Genomic DNA, 20,355 nt, shown 5'->3' on the forward strand with positions numbered 1-20,355 from the left:
AAATATGTCCTTCTTTCCACCTGCTTCTTTATAATTTTGAATTAGCTCCATGTGCTACAAGCACTTAATGCTGTTTGTTATGGTATGACTTTTCAGCAATAATAGTTTATATAAGGTCTACTTTAGTCTTTAACACTTTTCAAACTACAAATGAACAAACTTTGCAGAAAGAAGGGTGGAATGGCGAGACACCTCACTCCTGATCTAACGCAGGTTTGGTTAAAAGTTAGAATAGTGTCTAATCATGCAAAATTGTACTTTACTGTGAAATCACGAGTCCTGCTTTTTCAGAGTTCCCAGTCACACTGATTGAGCCCTTCCATTGCACAAGAGCAAGCTCTGTTCCAACATTCGTGGAAATGGACTGCTGCTACAGTCCAACATACCCATGAGTATTTAGGCTATTCACACTGATTGTATAAGGGCTCCATAACAGTGATCCCCAAGCGGTGATCCACTTAACCCACACAGGGGTTGAATGGCACTATTCACGTAATAAAAACTACCATAGCAATATCAAAATTTTCAAAAGTAGGGGGTCCACTGCTTAGCTTTTGAAAAACAGGGGGTCCACAGAACTTAGCTAATTGGGAACCACTGCTCTATAACATGGTGAACTGTAACAGCTTTAAGATTCTTCTACAAAATTATTTGAAATGTTCCTTCATCATCATGTCCATTTCTAGTTCTTAATTTCTAGTGATATGTTAAAGCATGCAAACCATTTGAGTAGCAGCTGCGCAATAGATTGTCTGTCATATCATTCCTGCCATGTTGACAATAGAGGTTGTACTGTGTATGATTTGTGATGTAGACTGTCCTGTCTTCCAGAGATTATAAAAGGTCTTGTGTTTTTAGACATAATGATGCATAGTGAAAGCTCAGCCACCTAAGCTAACTTGCAAACTTTTTGAAAAATCATTTCATTGAGGAACACTTTGGTATTTTTGTGACTCTCAGCATGCAGGTTTTATTATGTCTGCACTATTGCTATTAAGATATACAGAACTACTTGGTGCCAAAACAGTGCCAAGTTAATGTGGATAATACTTACTCCTTGATATATCATGAAATAAATCTTGCTTTAAAAATCATTCAGCGAACAGTATTACAAACTAACTACTTTAAAAACTGTCAAGGTGATTAGTATTATGTATGTAATGCAAGTAGATAGAAAAAGTCTTGATTGTGCCCAGATTGGGCTTTCCACGTACATCTTGTAGAAATATATTTTGCAGCTGTTTTCATTGACATCTTATCTAATAACTGAAAATCCCACAATGGATTTACGATAACTTAAACCTGGAAAATAGCTGAAAGTGAGGCACTGCATAATTGGGCACAAGGACTAGAATCTGGGTAAGGAGACAGAAGGCCACATAGAACAAACTATTGGGATTGGGGTGTGTTTTTAGTAATAGTATTAGTGGTAGTATTCCACCATTCATTTATGGGAGATTATGCAACTATTTGCAATGTTATTGTATGAGAACATGGAAACTTTTAACAACAGGGATGTCCCCAAGCTGATCATTAAGTAGTTCCCCTAAAAAAAATGGGGGGTACAACTTAAATTAGTCAAAACTATCTGGTGTTTCCATGGGACTTAAAGAGAGGGACTGTAGCTCAGTGGCAGGCACAGGCTTTTGCATATTTCCATCAGAAAGAGACCTCAAGAAGTAAGCTGAGAAATACTGTGCCTGGTGCCTTGAAAAGCCACTGCTGTAGGCCGGGGGTCTGGCGCAACACATTGCGCTGTTTCTGAAGTGGCCTCACTCCCCTCTGTTGCAACCTTCTACAACTGTGGCAGGTGACTTCTGTCACCTCCTCCCTTTCTTCCCTGACCTGGAACTTGCTTGTGCCAAGGCCATCTTCTCTCCTAAGAACCAACTGTGAGAAAGGAGGTGCTTCCTTTTTGTAAGGCTTTGTGGGTGAGGTGGTTCCAGACACTGACACTGCCAATTTGCTGCTCAGGTGGCAAATCCTGCTTAAATTTTAAATTTAATGTTGAACTTCAAAGAGGATTTGCCTCTATTTTGGCAAAGTGGAAGTGGCACAGGAAATTTACCCACAATGCCTCACTCTGAAGATGGGCCCCTTCCAGAGAGCCCTGTTGGAGCACCACCAGCTGTTTCTCTCACAAGAGATGGGTGATGGGTGGACTGGTGAAAGGGCAGGCTTTGGACCTTGCCTGGTCAACAGAGCTGTATATTCCGCTTGCCTCACTTCAGCCTCTGCAGTTCCAATGGCCTCAGGAACTCTGAGCTGGAAAACAGAGCCCTTAACCCCTGGAAACACTTTGCTCTTTGTTTTCTCTATCATGTGGCAAATGAATTTAAAGATGACAGAGCCACCACTATGCAGAACCATTCAAGCAGCTTTTGTATTGCAGTTTTTTGTCTTTAAAAAAAAAAGATAGTATTCAAAAATTGCAAGCTGACATAAGTAATTTTGGAGCAAGTATAATTTAATTTTGTTTTGTTTTTAACTCTAGGTTTATGCCAGAACACAAACTCGCCCATATTGAGAAGATGCATGGTACTAAAGGAGATGGTGGAATAAACATCAGCACCTCTGACCTTAGTCCCAGACATAGTGAACCACAGTCTGGACTTCATTCCCTGGGACCAGAGGGGCTACCCAACCAACTACTGACACTAGAAGATCTGGACAAGCCTACATCTTTGAAAAGCACAACCCCTTGTCAAGAGGAAGATAGCCAACATGCAACTTACAACCTGTGCAGCATCTCAGGTAGTTTGGACCATCTGGAGAAACCTTTGCACATTGTTTGGCCACACAGATGGTAAGTATAACACCAAAAGAAAATGCTATATCTTCAGACGAGTTATTGCATACAACGTTGATTTAGTACCAATATTGTTTTGCTCTGCATGTTATATCTTTGGAAAGGTAGTGGTCCACTGAAAACAAATGATGGCATTTAAAAGCTGAAATTCACAGCAGGCATTCAGCATACGAGAGGCGGGATGGGTTGTGTGGGTGGGGAAGAAGAGGTATAGTTATGACATTGAAATGATATGTAAAACGCTGAGAACTCTGTTTCAGAGCATTTCAGTCCACTAATGATGTTTAATATGCAGTGTTATTTAAATTATCTTAATTATACTAATGTGACTGACTAGGTGTTAAAATTCAGGGCTATACTATGCTGCTCTGTGTCGTAGTTTTTTTATATACCTGTCCAGATTTTTAAAACATATGCACATATGTAAGGCTCTGTAGATAGACGGATAGAATGGAATATTCCTACCCGAAAACTGCTGCTTTTCAAGCTGTTGACACAAATACCTGATCACAAAATCTTCTCTAAACTGCGGAAAATCTACCACGCCACATAATCACTGCAAATATATAAAGTTTAGCTTGACTCCCACCATAAATTAGGATTTAAAGAGGTAAAATGTCCTGATAATCTTCCGGTATTGGGCACGAACATTTTAATCTAGTTTTTATTCCTCACAGTTTGTTTAATCTGCATGTGGCCTGATTAGAGTTCACTTCATCCACAGATTATAGTCTGTTTATTTCAGAGATGCTGGGTCGATCAGTAGGTCAGATTTTCTGAGAGCAACTGTTCGCAGGTGAAGCAATAAGTACACCACACCGACAGGGCAAATCGCCTTTGCAGAGGATTTGACTTCCAGCACATTAAAACTCCAGAAGCTCTCCTAGATGATCTGCAGCATCTGGTACCTAAAGGGATTTTCATCTTTGACTCTAAATGTCTGAACATAAAATGTAGGAATTGGAAGTCAATGTGGAATCTGTCTTTGGATTTGTTTAATCAACTTCACACTTCTTGTATAGCCTTTCTCAGGGAGCTACATTTATTTTTAATCATATTTTATTGCTGCTAGCTCAAAAATGCTGTATTCTCATAGGTTATTTTACAATTTGATGTACTCAGGACAGATATTAATTGCAATTCCACTTGTGGTCAGGATTATGACGTTCACTAATCTGGTACTATAGTTCCTAGTTCTTTTTCTTCTTCTTTTTACAGTAAAAAGGTGCGTCAAGGTAAATTCCCAAAACTCTGATGATTCTAAGCCTTCCTCTTAAAATATATATTTCCTTTTCCTCAAGTTGCAGACTAAATGAAAAACAAAGCATTTGCCCTCTGTTTATTCTGCATTCGGCATAAAGGAGGGCAAAGCTAAATTAATAAAATGAGCAATATTAAATTGAATAATTCCTTTTCTTTCTGTGTGTATTTGGGTTTTTGTTTTGTTTAATTTAATTTAATTGCCTAAAGTTAGTTGCTTAAAGAGATGCAGTCTGGTGTTTGTGCACATGCTTATTGTTAAAGCTAAATTATTTTTAATTTGGAGGAGAGGGGAGGGGGGAAAGCCACATCAGCAAGATCAAATGCCAAAATATAAAAGTAACACATTCATCCTTACGGGTAATATAGTAGAACATTGGAAACTTGGAGGTTGCCAGACACACAGCTAACATTAGGGCTAATTTTGAAAATCTAGTGTGCAGTCAATTTTACTGATGCCTGGGGACATACAAGGTAGAAGCTGACAAGAGAACTAATTTTGTTTGGGTTATTTACTGCTATGCATCATCCACGGGTTCCCGCCTGACACACGGCTATATGAAGGGGAATATTATCACATACTAAAAATTTATGTTGACATTCGATATTTGTTCAATATGTCAGCAGTATTACTTTCATAATCAAAAGAGTGAGGAAAAGAGAGGGGGGAGAAAGGCACTTTATGCTCATATAGATATATCTTTTTAATAACAGTCTATAAGGTTAATATAGTTTACCTTTGAGAGTATACAATGAAAACAAGCAGGGTTAGCAGGGAAAATGACAGAAAGCATCAACCCGAGCTGTTTGTTTGCCATTACCTAAGCGAGCCATGTCAGCTCTCTGGCCCGCGTCTGATAGCTATTTGTTGTACAGAGAGCACAGCATAAAAAAAAAAAAATATCAAACTCTTAATACTATTGTGTGCCCATAACCATCTGTCACTGCTAGCCTGGAGATGAGAGGAAGATTACGAGGAATAAACACTGAGCCGCCGAGCATTGGTAAAGCCTTCGGGCAAAAAAACTCTTGTGGGGACATCAAAGACATTCTAATTCCGAGGCAGTCAAGGATTACAGTGTGTAACCTGTGCTGACAACAGATAAATGACTGGCAATATTGTGCCAGAGCTGTTGGGTCCTGCATAGAGTACTGATGATGATGGTGATGATGATGATGTTATCTTGCAGAATGGACTCTGCTGGGATAATTTTATGATAAAACACTTTTTTCAAATGCCACTGGGTCTAGGCAGACATTTACTAGCTACAGGGGTAGCAATCAGTTTCCTCAAAATTTACTGTTCTAAGCCCATTAGAGTTCCAGCGCAGCCAGGCTTTTCAATGAAAATCTGAAACGCCAATATTTTCATGTCTGAGGAGAAGCATGCGTGCAAATGGTTAGGGGGCTCGACTTCGACCATTTAGTGTTAGGATGCTCCAGCAAATGATTTATGTAAATATGCTCATAAAAATGCAGGGTTTTCCCCCTCCCCTCTCTTTTATAATTTGATGAATATGAATTAGTAAATTAAGAATTTTAGTTCAGTGCTCATTTTATACCCTGATATCTTTGGTTTTGCAGAGGGGCATCGATAGAGAGCCCAGATCATACAGGTAAACAGAATAGGCTCTAAGCGACCATTGGGATGTCAGATGAGACAGACAGGGACACACACACACACACACATTTGATTCACTGCATTAGTGACTAATGTTTTTCTGTGCCTTATTCGGGCATTTGCAGATTGAAATATTCCCTTCCGAGGCCCTGAAATGATCTCATTAAGCAAACACCAGGTTTTGGTAATTGATGTAATAGGGAGGATGTGGAGGGGCTGTGTGAAAATATTGTCAAAGTGTGCTGTTACTCGTTCAAGATGCTTTCTCACCACTGTTATCATTTCAGCCATTTCTTTGCACTAGACTACTTTCCTAGCAGTACTTCTGCAGAAAATTACATATGCTTCTAATTTTTCAAAGTTAAGATTATTGTAAGAGGTGTTTCTTAAAAAAAACACCATGCGGTGCTTCCAGTTCACCTAAATATGAAAACCTCTTAAAATGCAGCAATACCTTATTGTGATATTTCCTTACCTGGATCACAAATTGTTGCTTGCCTCAGTTCATCGCAAACAAATGCCCTGACCCATATTTCATCTTGGGCCATTAACTATATGGGACAAGATGCTCCTTTCATCAGCCAGTCCAACACTGTGACCTGTAGCTTTGCACTACTGTTGAAAAGGAGGCCAGGACTGAGTCCTTTACTTTAGCAGTAGCCACCCACCCATGGCCCATTTCCATGCCATCTCATGGTCCAGATTAATATAAGCTTGCCACACCCAAGGACTTTCTTGATACAATGGGGAGTGTGGCAAAGCCCTATGTGTTGCGTCCTCTGAATGATGATGATGATGATGACAGACATTTTAAAACCCATTTCAAATGTCCAAGCACTTCACACAGATCATTTCAGAAATTATTTGCACAGTCCTGTAAGGAAAGCCTATATGATTATACTTATGTTGCTACCCTGATGCTGCAATTGATAGTAGTGCAGTTGAAATCAAGGAACAAGAGTTGAGATCCTGACCCTGGCATATGCTACTGCTGTCTGATCCAATGCTGCTTGGTGGTGGTGCTAGCCCTAACATTGGTACACAAGTCCTCATGATGGAAGCTGGAGTCTAGAAATATTTGGAGGGCCACAGGTTCCCCAAGACTACCTGAAATGGGTAAAGGTAAAAGGACCCCTGACCATTAGGTCCGGTCGTGGCCGACTCTGGGGTTGCAGCGCTCATCTCGCTTCATTGGCCGAGGGAGCTGGTGTACAGCTTCCGGGTCATGTGGCTAGCATGACTAAGCCGCTTCTGGAGAACCAGAGCAGCACACGGAAACGCCATTTACCTTTCCCCCGGAGCGGTACCTTTTTATCTACTTGCACTTTGAGGTGCTTTCGAACTGCTAGGTTGGCAGGAGCAGGGACCGAGCAACGGGAGCTCACCCCTTACGGGGATTTGAACCGCCGACCTTCTGATCGGCAAGTCCTAGGCTCTGTGGTTTAAGCCACAGCGCCACCCACGTCCCTACTACCTGAAATACAAACACATTAATTATCGAAAGAGCTTGTGTGGATTTGAGTCCATCAGATGTAGTCAGTGTCCCCCCCCCCCGAACTTCTCTAAATACACGTGTCTGGACGAAATTGTGAACAGTGAGGGCAGAGGAAGATGAAATGCAGGGAGAACAAACAGTGACACACCATTAACAGGGACCAACGCAAACTTCTGACACTGGCAAACTACTAAAAAAGTTTTTTTAAAAAGTTATCCTGATTCAAGACAAAGGTGACAGAATTGAACTTACTTATTTCTCCTCTGAGAAATGGTTGTAAACTATTGCATTTCAGACCTATGTGTGCTGGACTGTGCTTATAGCATGGTAATGTAGCTTACACTACTGTTTGGTGGAAAGCTGTTCCTGATTAGGCAGAGGTCAGCTGGGGGTAGAACAGGTGGGGACGAACACAGTCATTCACTTTGCCTGACATGCCACAGTCTTTCATGCTTTGCCAAAATATGTGAAAATAATTCAAGTTACTGCAGTCAATTATTTGAGTCATATTATTAATCTACTAAGCTCCCTTTCATGTTGGCCTTAAAAGACCAGCTAGATGTTGTTATGAGTGTAAAAATGGGGTTCTAAACCCCATCTTTTGCTTATAAGGGAACATGTGTTGTGTTTACAGGGAAGAGTCAGGTGGGAGTGGGTGCTTAACCTTTTCTTGCCTGTTTCTTCTTTCTGGAAATGCTGCTCTTTGGTCAAGGATAGGGAACTTACGCCCCTCCAGGTGCCATTGGACTACAATTACCATTAACCCTGCTATCATGGTTAGGCATGATGGGAGTTGTAGTCCAACAACATCTGTGGCGTCACAGGTTCTGTATTCCTGCCTTATGTCATTTTAGATGTTTTCTTTTACCGGGGAGTAGGGGATGTAAAAACCAGAAACGAAAGGCCTCAGGTGGCAGCTTTAGGGAAGAAGACTCTGAAGCATAAGCAGTCTTCATGGTTTCCCATTTATTCTCCCTTTTATTGCCCATCCACCTCTCCACCCTGGGATCCTCCCATTGCCCTGGCAGGCATGGGGCTTGGACTACAGTTCCATTGGTGACACCACAGACAGAAGAGTACATGGCAACCATTTTGTGCACGTTCAATTGGTGTGTGACCAATTTTGGCCCTGGAAGGGGCTGAGGAGGGGGCGCTTATGTGTGCTCCGCTGATGCATGTGATGACCAGGAATGCAACCCCCATGCAAACAGGCAGTTGCTTATAATTTTGATCTAATTCAGATTCAATGCATTCAATGTAGCACGGAGGTAGATTGTTCCCTCAAAACAAGCGTTTTGGCTTGCCCATGAGAATGACCTCACCTCTCCACCCTCCACATGCTGTTTTGGGGGTTCTCCTGACCCTCCGGAGCAGATTTGGGGAGGGTGGTGGCGAGACACTGCGTGGTGGGGAAGCCTTTTTGTGCTTGCGGGAATCCTTGTGCAGACTTCCGCTAGTGCAACAAGTTAGTTCATTATGGCCCACAAATCACACACTGACAATTTTCTGCTCATATACAAGGTTGGAATTACATGTGTTTCTCAGGTATACATCCACTAACATAAACTTCTATCATTAGGTGTATGCGTCTCAGTAGCTATGGGTCTCAGAAACACTGACAGTCCATTCCTGTGCATGTTTACTTGGAAAGTAAGTCCCTGCAAGTTCAATGGGGCCTCCTTCCTGGTACATAACACCACTACATAGGTTCTCATTCAAATGTGCATATTTCAAATTGCATTCTTTTACTTGAGGGGAGAATAATTTCAGTTATCCTGATCACAGTAGAAAGCAGTTTTCTTTTTCAGTGTCTTTTCTCATTAATGTAGATATGTTTCTAAGATGAGAAATGATGTTTCTTCTAATTATGGTTACATATAGTTAATTTCCTTTTTAAGAGCTCGGTGTGAAAGGCATTTTCTTTTATAAAGCACACACAAAAAAGTGATACAGCTGATGTTCCTGTTGCCTTAGCAACAGATTTATTTATTAGGGTCTGAAATGACATGAGTTAATATACCACATACCTGCTGATCGGCATACTCTCCTATTTCAGCTCCAGTTGACAATTAAGTCCTGGACAGCTACAGCCAGGGGTTAATGTTACTCATTAGGAGAACTAGGTCATTACTGGGAAATCAAGGCGCTTACAGCAGCATGGATAAAATACAAAATTCAACACCTCGACGAGTGAAGGGTTTTTATGTTAATTAACCTTATTTTCCCTGCATATAAAAAATATTTCATGTATGCATATGACAGAGGATCAATTAATTGAAAAGTAAGCTTTTGCTGACTCCCCACCCCCTCCTCTCCTCTTAGTTGTCTTCATTTCCTTTGGAAGGGTTTCATTATTTTAGGGAAAATTCTTATGTCTATATGATGAGTAAAAAGGGTATTAAAATTAAGAAGGGAATCATCATGGAAATCAGCTTTACCACAAGGGAATGGGCAAATAAAAGCCTTGGAAATGAAAATAAATAAGCTTTGCTAATACCTCACCTAAGGAGCAGAATATAAGCCCATCAGAGCTTGGAGATATTCAGAGGTACCACTTTGATTCTCTCTATTAAGCAGTTAGTTATCTGACCTTCAGAAACTGAAATTTTTGAAGAACTAAATTCATGTTGGTGATGGTAAATATCTTGTTTACAGAAAGCTATCTAGTAGGTTTAGCAACACAATGGATTTTTTTGTTGCTGCTGCTATTTGGGATGCGGCTTTTGGTTTCTGGAAATATTAGATATATTTGCCACAAGTTTTATTGAGATCACTGAGCAGGCGTTTTAACTTTTATAAGTCGCAAATGATTTAGTGAAGCTCTCCTTTTATTTACTGTGTTTTCAGCATTTTTCTGTTCTGACACAGAAGAATTTAAGAGGCTCAAAAAGAATTATATTCTCATATTCTTTATATTATACCATTGTCTCCTCAAAAACTTTTGGTTTCCCCCCATCGTATATCTTCTTAAGACCAACAGTCTTAGGTATTCAGAAACTAAGATATGCCTCCCTCATTCGTTCTTAAAAGTTGAAACTGATTGCATGCATATGACTTGGTAGAGCACTCTTTCTCCATAGATTTGTTCAGGATTTGTGTAACTTAACTAAGCAGAGAGGGCAGACTGGATTGGGGATATAGAATTTTTGTGTACAGGCCTTCCAGTCCCTGGACTTCCCTGGCACATTGCCCTGCCTATTTATGCCCACCAAGAGGTACTGGAGAAATAGGGCATCTTGATCTATGCGTGGACAAGGATTGTTTTCTAAGAAAATAAGAAGTTTCCTCTTATTGCAGCCATATCTGTTTGGAACATCACAAATTGACCCTGTGGAGATTTATTTGCTTTAGTCAAGATATCCTTTCCTTTTTATGTTTTACAATTTCATAGAATTGTAGAGTTGGAAGGGACCCTAAGGGTTCATCTTATCCAATCCCCTGCAATGGAGGAATCTCAGCTAAAGGATACGTGACAGATGGCCATCCAACCTCTGCTTAAAAACATCCAATAAAAAGAGTTCACCACCTGCTGAGGGCGTCCGTTCCACTGTCAAACAGCTCTTGCTGTCAGAAAGTTCTTCTTGATGTTTACACAGAATCTCCTTTCTTGTAACTTGAAGCCATTGGTTCAGGTCCTACCCTCTGGAGCAGGAGAAAACAAGCTTGCTCCATTTTAAGATCTTTAGATACAGCCCTTTAGATATTTGAAGATGGCTGTCATATTTCCTTGTTGTCTCCTCTTTACCAGGCTAAACATACCCAACTCTTTCAGCCGTTCCTCATAAGGCTTGATTTCCAGAACCTTGATCATCTTGGTCACCCTCCTCTGCATCCTTATTAAATTGTGCCACCCAGAACTGGACCCAGTACTCCAGGTGTGGTCTGACCAAGATGGAATAGAGCGGTACTATTACTTACCTTGATCTGGACACTATACTTCTGTTGATACCGCCTAGAATAGCATAGTTTTTTTTTTGTTGCTTCCCCATTCTCCTCTTCAGAGTGTCAGACTATGTGAGTCTTTGCGAGATCTACTCTCAAGAAACTGAAAAAGCCTAGCATAAACTTCAATATGCATATCTACCTCAAGAAACCTGTTCAGCTTGCTACAATGACTATCAATTGGAAAGGTTTTCTAGTGCATATGAAAGCCTCTTTTTCTTTACAGGGACCCCAGTGTCTGTGTCACCCTTTGCTTCCCCTTCCTCTGTCTTCTCTGCCCCCAGCTGTGGGACTGTTTCTGAAGCTACAATGTGAGCTTATATACTAAAACGGAGCATGGTTAGCTTGTTCCTGAAGCCAGGTCAGGTATCATTCTTTTGACAACTTGCCCTTCTTGGATACACATCTTTACCATATAGGACAACTGCATATTCCTGTACTGCAGGGGGTTGGACAAGATGACCCTCAGGGTAACTTCCAACTCTACAATTTTATGATTCTATTTATATTTGTTTTTTCTGAAAATTCCTGTGGTGTAAGCTAGCCACAAATCAAGAATGACCTTCTTTGAACCTCAGGAAGTACCGGTTTACTCTTCCATGTGGTCTTGGCAAGTAGTATGCAGATGTTTCCTACAATTGTAGATATATGTGCATTGCCTAGAACCCTTCGATAATACATTGCTCTCATACTCTTGCCCTCTCACCTCCATCTTATTTGTTGCTTCCATCTCTTTTCTTTACACCATGTGACTCCCATTATAATTATTACAGAGGTAACCAATGAAGTGCTCTCCAGAGTTCTTCAGGTTACAGTTCCTTTTAACCTTTACCATTGACCATGCATGCTGGGAACAATGGGAATTGGATTCCAGAATCATCTGAGGGGGCACCACGTTGTGTGTCTCTGGATTATTACTTACATCTGGAGTATTAGGCAACTACTATACAAAATGGAATCCAAGTTTGTGTCAGCGCACCTCCACAAAAGAATCCTGTTTGCAGCTGTCATCCTATTGCCTCAGACAGAAAGATGTGCACAACATAAGCACATTGCAGCCAGTGGAAAATATATAAGTATAACACAAATGCTTTGTCATCTCTACTAGCTTCTAGTCCATTTCTAGGTCCAATTCGAAGTGCTGGTATGGACCCTGGAGGCCACTAATGGCTTGGGCCAAGACATGTATCTACCCCAACTTTGAGATCTTATTTAGAGGTCCTTCTCTGGATGCCACTACCCAGAGTGGCTGCTAATGAAAGGACCTTTCCAGTGATAGTACCCCACTGTGGAATGCCCTCCTTGGGGTAACTTGCCTGACACCCAGGTTATTGTCTTATTGGCAGCTGACAAACATATTTTATTTTCTTAGGCCTCTTAATGTTTTATCATTATGAGTTAATCCTTTGTTCCTTGAGTTTTAAGTTTCATTGAGCACTTCTACTAGCACAGTGCAGAGCAGCTGATTTGTGCCTTTCAATATCACTACCACTGTTATATACCACGGCCAATATCTTCCCACTGTAGCTTCATTTACCTCTGTAAAGCTTCTCCCAGTATGTGAGTTGCAGGGAATTGCAGAACACTGGATTCCACACCTTGCACAAATGTGTAGCCACTGCTGGATACAACATGCTTGATATCCCAAGAGAAGGAGGTTGTTGTTGTCAAGAGATGTCCATGAAAACAGACAACCAGAAGATGGGTAGATCAAGGGACTCCCAAGTGGTATAGAAGTTTTGAGCTGCTTAGGAGAAAGGCTTAAAAGTCTACTTGTGTGTCAGGAATCCTGCTTAAAAGCCTGATAAGCTTACGGACAGTTGTATGTTAGGGCTAGAGGATTGTGTTCATCCAATTTTGGTTCGTTTTTGCTACAAAGGTACTGGAGAGGGGTATACTTTGTTGTGGCCTAGTCTCCCTTCTCCAGGCAGGTGTTTCGGCGGTGGCTGTCACAGTATCTTAAATGCTATGTTAGCCTTTGCTAACATCTCTCCTCCTTTATTTCACATACACTCTGTGTGATCACAGCAGAGGATGTGGTTCTAATGCTCCTTGTAGATTTTAATGCTGAGAATGTTGTTAAACTCAGGAATATTCATGGGGAGAAATTTTCCTAATATACTGGAATTATTGAATGGAACAAAACAGGTATCCTTTCAACTAGCCAACTCCAACTGATTTAAACTGTGAAGAACTAGAGAGCTGACAGCAATGTAATAATTTTTAAAGGAAAAGGAATGTTGTGAATACATCAGCATAGAAAAAAGAGCTTTATATACCGATAACTGCATATTTATACCTTAACTTCAGCTGGAAATATTAGCTTGAAATAAAACTGTGCAAAATTGAATTAACTGGCCTTAGTAATTGATTTCGCTTAGTGTTGGTGTGTTCTTGGATACCACCACACATGCCATGTCCCTTTTCGTTCTTAATAGATTTTCTTGGCAGATAATGGCTTCTTCTCTTGTGCTGTTCACATTAGCATTCTCACCAGAAAATATTAGAATTTGATCCTTCCTTCATGTACCTGTTTAAAAAAATGAAAACCCACCTCGTGCCCAACACACACACAGAGAGGCTCTTACGTGCTTTTAAGAAAGAGATCTTTATTCAGGCAACTAACGGTACAGCAGCAGACACAGAGTTCTGGAGTACAGAAATCAGGCAAGATTTTCAGAACTAGACAGAAGCAATGTAAACGTCCCAGCAGTTTCCGTGCCTCATCTGCCAAGCTTTTAAATGACGTTCTCGCTTGCAAGACTTACTCACTTTGCAGGAATGTTGGGATTGCAAGTGTGCGCTTTTTGGGGGGTGGGTGATTCTGCTCTCATCTGCGAAAGCATCACCTGGTTCTAGCAACAATGCTGCACCCTCCTGTTCAGGCTGTTGATCAGTACCTGCCACCTACTGAGTTCCTCCCCTCTTGGCGCCCAAAGCCCTTCTCAGCCTCCACATAGGCACTCTACTCCACTAGTAGGTCAGGAAAAGGAGCTGACATCCCTGCTCTCCCTGCTGAAGCGACTGAAGTTGGGGTACAGCAGGGAGAGCCATAAAATGCCTGGGCACATGGGAATATTGTCTCCTAGTGTCAAAAGGCTTTTGACATTGGTGCCATCCATGCCTTTTTACGGAGTTAGGGCATAGCAATACAAAAGGCTCCCTCCATTAGTTGCCTCAGTGTAATAAAGAGGGCACTTGGAGCAGGGACTCCACAGACAGGGCTTTTACATACACATGCATGCAAATATACATATACAGGTGCACACTGCCCATAAGACCTGTACCGTCATGTGTTTTTAAAATAAGAACGAATTATTTTGGTTGATGATCGACCATGGCAGCTACTGTCTTTTAATCCACATTGATTGGCTGTCCCATGTCAGTAACTGGATACTTGGCCATGTCAGCTACTCTGTACACAATACTGTTATTTCTGTTCAGGAGATCATCAATGGTTTTCACAAATTATATAATAAACACTGTTGTTTAACTTTAGAGTAAGGCTTTGTTTCTCTCCTACCTTTGATACCTTTGGAAATGAGCAAACTCTGGTGATGTGATGAGTGAAAAGATCAGCCCCCCCCCCGGGCTCTTATGAGCTGCAGGTATGTTTGAATACTGTTTACCTTATTAGCCAAAGACCAATATGTCTCTACCTGAAAGGGAGGTTTTCTTGTTTTATTTACTGATACTGAGAAAGGTGCATTGGTTAGGCGCTACATATTTGAAAAACAGTATTAAGCCTGCCTCTTCCCCCTGCCACCTTCCCATTTTGAATTTTCTGTACCAGTGAAATACTAGAAAGCTCCTTTGTTAAATGTTTTAAGAAGATTAAGATTGACCTTTTTAATATTGCTTTTAGCTCAGCTTATTTATAACCCTTTCAACATACACAATACCTTTAGAGATTTGCACGCGTGTCAGTTATGTATGAAATTATATTGTATCATGATGTACCCTAAGAGACTTCATTTAGTGAAAAGCGAGGGTGGGGAAATGCTCCCCCCCCCTCTGATTACAAAGGCTGCAGTCCGACGTGCACTTAGGAGTAAATCCCTGAAATGCATGGGTCTTACTTTCTAATAAATATGGTTAGGATTGGGCTGTAAATTTCTCAACTGCATCTATATTTGAATTTGTACAAATTTGTCTTCCAAGAGAGAACAAGTGGAGAGTTTGTGGTGAAGGAATGATTACTTTCTGAGCCCTGCTAGACTTGCAGTGGCCCAGGCAGAATGTGAGGGGTGGCTTTTTATCTCTGTCCCCTTCTTTCCATCAGGTTTGTTTTCCCTGCCTGTTCCCTAGCAATTGGTTCCAATGAGACAAAAAAGAACTTCTCTGGTTTCCAAGGCCAGCATAATTCCCCCCCCCCCCCGGAGGCATGTCTTGAGACTGAGAGGACCTAGAATATGGTGTATCTAAAGTTCCCCCTGCCCTTATCGTCTGGATTGCCCCACTTTGGCCCCCACCACTCTCAGAACAGAAAGAGCAGGTTTGCAACAGCAGCTGGGTTTTATGCAGCCACATTGGGGCCCACTGTGAATCCTCCTCTCTGGCCACAAAAAGGGAGGTCTGCAATGTCTCGTGGCCACCAAACCACTCTCCAAAAGAGGATAGCATTGCTTCATAAAGGATCAATCAATCAGTCGTCCAGGGAAGCATCCCTCCTGGTTTCTGAACAATGCAGCAACTCTTCCTGAACTTGCAAGGAGATATATAGGACACAGTGTAGTGGCCTTGGTGCATTTCTCATCCTGTTCCGAGTACTCCTGTGTTTTTGAAATTGCCTTCACATTTCCTTGGTGTCGAGTTATCTTAGTTTTTCAACAACCGGACATGCAGAACCGCTTGCTTTGCAGGGTCCTTGTAGTCCGAAGGAATAGGCTCCTATTCTAAGATGTGATTCATTATAGTTAAGGCAGTCCTGGCAGAGTCTCCTTCATTTCTTCTTCTTCTTAGTAAGCTCGGACGAAAGAAACAACATGGCTTTTCTAGGCAGACTTACCTAGTTCTGAGCTTGTACAACTTGCTCTAATTGTACAACACCCTACATAGATCTACTTTGTTATACGGTGGTACCTCAGATTAAGTACTTAATTTGTTCTGGAGGTCTGTTCTTAACCTGAAACTGTTCTTAACCTGAAGCACCACTTTAGCTAATGGGGCCTCCTGCTGCCGCCGCGCCGCCGGAGCACGATTTCTGTTCTCCTCTGGAAGCAAAGTTCTTAACCTGAAGCACTATTTTTGGGTTAGCGGAGTCTGTAACCTGAAGCGTATGTAACCTGAAGCATATGTAACCCGAGGTACCACTGTACTTTAATCACCACTGCTTCTTTTTGCACCTTTTTTGAAATGTGTTCTTTTTCCTCCCTCACCAAAAATAAAATAAAACCAGATGGAAGAAAGTTTGTTACGTGTTTGTCTCTGTGGTGTCATAGAACTGTGTGCACTTTTATAGTATAGGTACAATTTTTTAAAATCGGCTTTCCCCCTTCCCTCTCCTCTTCTGGCTTTTTGTAAAATATCTGAAACCTGACTACAGGTTTTCGTCCCTTTTTCTGCGATAGCTTTCACTTCGTCACCTTGCTTCATAAAATAAGTGCCCCCAAACCAAAGCAACTGCTCCTTTTTGAGATATTTCCAAATCAAAGTCCTGAACCATATATGTCTTTTATCACCTGATGATGATGATGATGATGATAAAGTCCTACCTTGGTTTTCGAACAGCTTAGTTCTTGAACGTTTTGGCTCTCAAATGCCGCAAACCCAGAAGTGACTGTTCAGGTTTGTGAACTATTTTTGGAAGCCGAATGTCCGACGTGGCTTCCGCATTTTCCTATTGCCTGCAGGAGCTTCCTGCAGCCAATCAGAAGCCGTGCTTTGGTTTCTGAATTTTTGGGAAGTCGAACGGAGTTCTGGAATGGATTCCGTTCGACTTCCAAGGTACAGCTGTACTTGACATTTCTGTATCACTTTGACCAAAGTACTTCAAATATGTCACCCCAGGAATCCTTACAATTGCCCGTTAATACAGTCGTTATTATTGGCTCAGTATTGGCTCTGAGCAGGGATGGAAAACCTGTGGCTTTCCCGATGCTGTTGGACACCGGTTGCTGTCTGCCCTATTGCCAGTGGTCAGAGAAGATGATAGTAGCCGTCCAATAACATCTGAAGGGCCACAGGTTCCTCATCCCTTGTTTGGAGGTTGCTTGTCAAGGGTGGCTGTGGTGTGCTTTGTGCTGGAGGCATCTTGCCTCACACCCCATGCTCTTAATCACTACTCTGCAAAACTCTACAAAAGCTCTTGGTGCCTGAAGCAACACTGGATTTGGTTTCTCATAATTTTACGTTTGGGAACAGCCTCTATAAATACAAATATATTGTTGTGATTCTAGTTTTTTCTCTTGGCAGTGTAAAAAGTTGTTGAATTATTAGTACATGTGTCTGCTTTTTTTTAAGTAACAATCCTACTCAATCTTTAGGGTGTCCAGTTGCAGAGCATATCACAAGGCATTCCTTTTTATTACTGGAAACACACACAAGCTGGAAGATGTACAACTTGTTAATGCTAATTCTGTACATATTTTTTTTATAGCAGTCCCATTCTTTAGACCTTACAGCTTCTGATTTGAAAACCTGGGAAAGTAATGTTTAATTAGGAGATCTTTGTTTGACATCAGATAACCAAAAATATTGACTGACTTGGAAATTAACACATGCAGAGATACAGATGCCATTTAGCATGAGATTTCTCAAGTGATATAATTATTAATACTTCTGATGGTTATTATGAGATAAACCGGCATATTCATTCTTCATAATTAGCCTATGGGGGCAATGCACCACTTCTACCACTAGACTGTCATGTTGCCTATAACTTGAGAATAAATATGGTAGAAGTTTCTAAACAAAAGAAAAAAGTGCTTGAAGGGCATCTGGTTTACTTCTGGGCGAAGAACAGTGATTTAAAACAGAGCAGTTAGATCAAAAGGCAAAATATACCTTCAAACGGGTAATCGCTCATTGTACTATTAATGTAAGTAGCCAGATTGTAGGAAATGATGTTCCTTTTCAACATGTTTAGGTTTTGTCTAGATGGCACCTTCCCACACAGTTGATTTATGGTTTAGTGCTAAACCAGAAATGGAGGTGGGGGGGGGCTGGTGGGGTATGAGTGAGACGAAGGGAGTGTTGCAGAAAAAAGGTACCAATGTAAACTTAAATTCCTTGTAATGTTATCATTTGAACTATGCCACCCAGTCTTTCTTTCCCAGTCTCTCTTCTGCCATTTGAGCTATCAGGAATCAGTCACATTTGGTATGTGCACACAATTATAAGCAATTTCTTTTTATTATAATAGAGGAATATTGGCTTTCTAAGGCCCAGTCTTAATTAAAGATGCTTGTGTTGGAATGTGTAAAAAGGTATACTGCCAGCGAAATCACAAAGCATCAGTCTGCTGGAGTTAAAGAGCTGTTCAGCCTGATCCTATGCCACTTGCTTGGAAACAAATCCCACCGAGTTGGGATGGGACTTAGTTGATATAATAGAACTGTAGCCATTGTAGAGGGATAACATAGCTGCAAATGCTTAGGGCGAGCTTTAGTAAAGTACTAAAGCTCAGTCCTATGCATTGACAGCCATGTTATCCCTCTACAATGGCCGTATAAGGCTATTTTGCAGTTTTTGCAGTTTGTTTTCACTGGTCAAACAATATAATAAGCAACCTATTTTCTGTATCAAAGCTTGTCCTTACTTCCTGGTCGTTTTAAAAGTGAGTTTCCTGAAGATGCAAACAGGTAGAAATCTGTTGCAGCATGAGTTTACGCTAAAACCATGTCCTGGTCTAGGGCAGAAGCATTTTCAGAGCCAATTCATAACTTGTTTCTTCGCAATGATTCTGCAGTTGAACCGCATGCAAGATAAGCATGGCATAACTCCAGCGTATAAAGGTGGCAGCGCTATCACTGGCTGCTCTATGTGCCAGCAGTCTCATAGGCAAACAGTAGGGGCCTAGTCAGGGTGAAGCCTAGTGTAAATTTCTTCCACACTCCATGAAAGCTCTTGCTTTCGGTCATCTTCAAAAATCACTTACCTGCTGAAATTTCTGCAAAGGCTTTCCTCTGATATGAGTTGCCATTGCATTATACTGTGAGCTGGTTTGGAGGAAAGTTTGACAAATGTTTTGTTTTTTCAGCTAAAATATCCCAAGGGGAGTTTCTCTCCATAACATGTTATGGGGGGGGGGAGTGCTTATAAACAACTTTACTTGGAAGTATGTCTCACAAATTTCAGAGAAGCTTTCTTCCAAGAAAGGATGATAAAAATTGCAGCCCGAAAGCATCTTGAAGTCTGACATTCTGCAATAGACTTTGAATGCAGTGCAAATGTTGTTCTGATAAAATGTAATGTTCTCTATAAATAATCCAAAAGTCAAGGTGCACTTTGTTTTACTTCAAGGGAACACGATAAGGATCCTGAAAGTTTTTTTCAAGTGCTGCTGAAAATGAAAGAGATGGGCCTCAGTTTTCATGTTTCTGTCCTTGGAGAGACCTTCACCGATGTTCCAGGTATTTATTTATTTTTCAATCTCTACATTTATAGATATCACAACAGGCAATTCCGTAATTTTCTTTCCTGAAAGTGAGCAGCTGGGTAAAAGTGAGAACTTGCAGCACAGTGGTAAATTAAATATGTATGTATATAAAAGTTAGCAGCAATTGTTTTTTGTTGAGAGCTGCTAGCAACCGCATCCACTGTGCTGCTTTAACTGTGAGGAAATGCCAGTGATCTCAATGGGACTTACCGTATTTTTCCGTGTATAACACGACCCCATGTATAAGATGACCCCTATTTTTGGGAGCCCTCAACAGTTGTTGAACTTCTTTTGTAAGTTCGCTGAGCTGTTGAGCAGCTTTTCGAGGATTCCCCGCTCTGGCTGACAGAACTGGTACCGTAATACACCACATACTGGCACTCACCAAATATTCTTCCTAAGCCAGGAGGAGCGGGTAAGCAGCCTCCTCTCTGACATTTCCCTGCTACTGCCGCAGCACCAGCCCTTGCTTACTTAGCATATTAACCCGTGTATAAGACAATCCTCAATTTATCACCAAAAAAATCAGAAAAAGGTTGTCTTATACATGGAAGAATACGGTACATCTGAGGACATATAAAATTTGTTCCATACATGCAAATGAGTCATGGTTCTGGAACCCCATATAG

General features: G+C 41.2%; 1 protein-coding gene across 11 annotated transcripts in view; it reads left to right on the forward strand.

The window, feature by feature from the left end:
• GTDC1 (glycosyltransferase like domain containing 1) overlaps positions 1-20,355 on the forward strand; it is a gene marked incomplete at its 3' end in the record, with an annotated part of 248,619 nt that overhangs the window by 153,659 nt on the left and 74,605 nt on the right. For all 11 annotated transcript variants that reach the window (XR_014540988.1, XR_014540989.1, XM_083582549.1 and 8 more), the window contains 2 exons: positions 2,495-2,806; positions 19,591-19,700. Coding sequence is in view for 9 of the 11 variants with exons in the window: in XM_083582549.1 (XP_083438675.1) it covers positions 2,495-2,806; positions 19,591-19,700 (422 nt within the window). The remainder of the gene's footprint in view (positions 1-2,494; positions 2,807-19,590; positions 19,701-20,355) is intronic.

This window comes from Podarcis filfolensis, assembly GCF_964270895.1.
Source record: "Podarcis filfolensis genome assembly, chromosome: 1".
Taxonomy (NCBI): Eukaryota; Metazoa; Chordata; class Lepidosauria; order Squamata; family Lacertidae; genus Podarcis; species Podarcis filfolensis.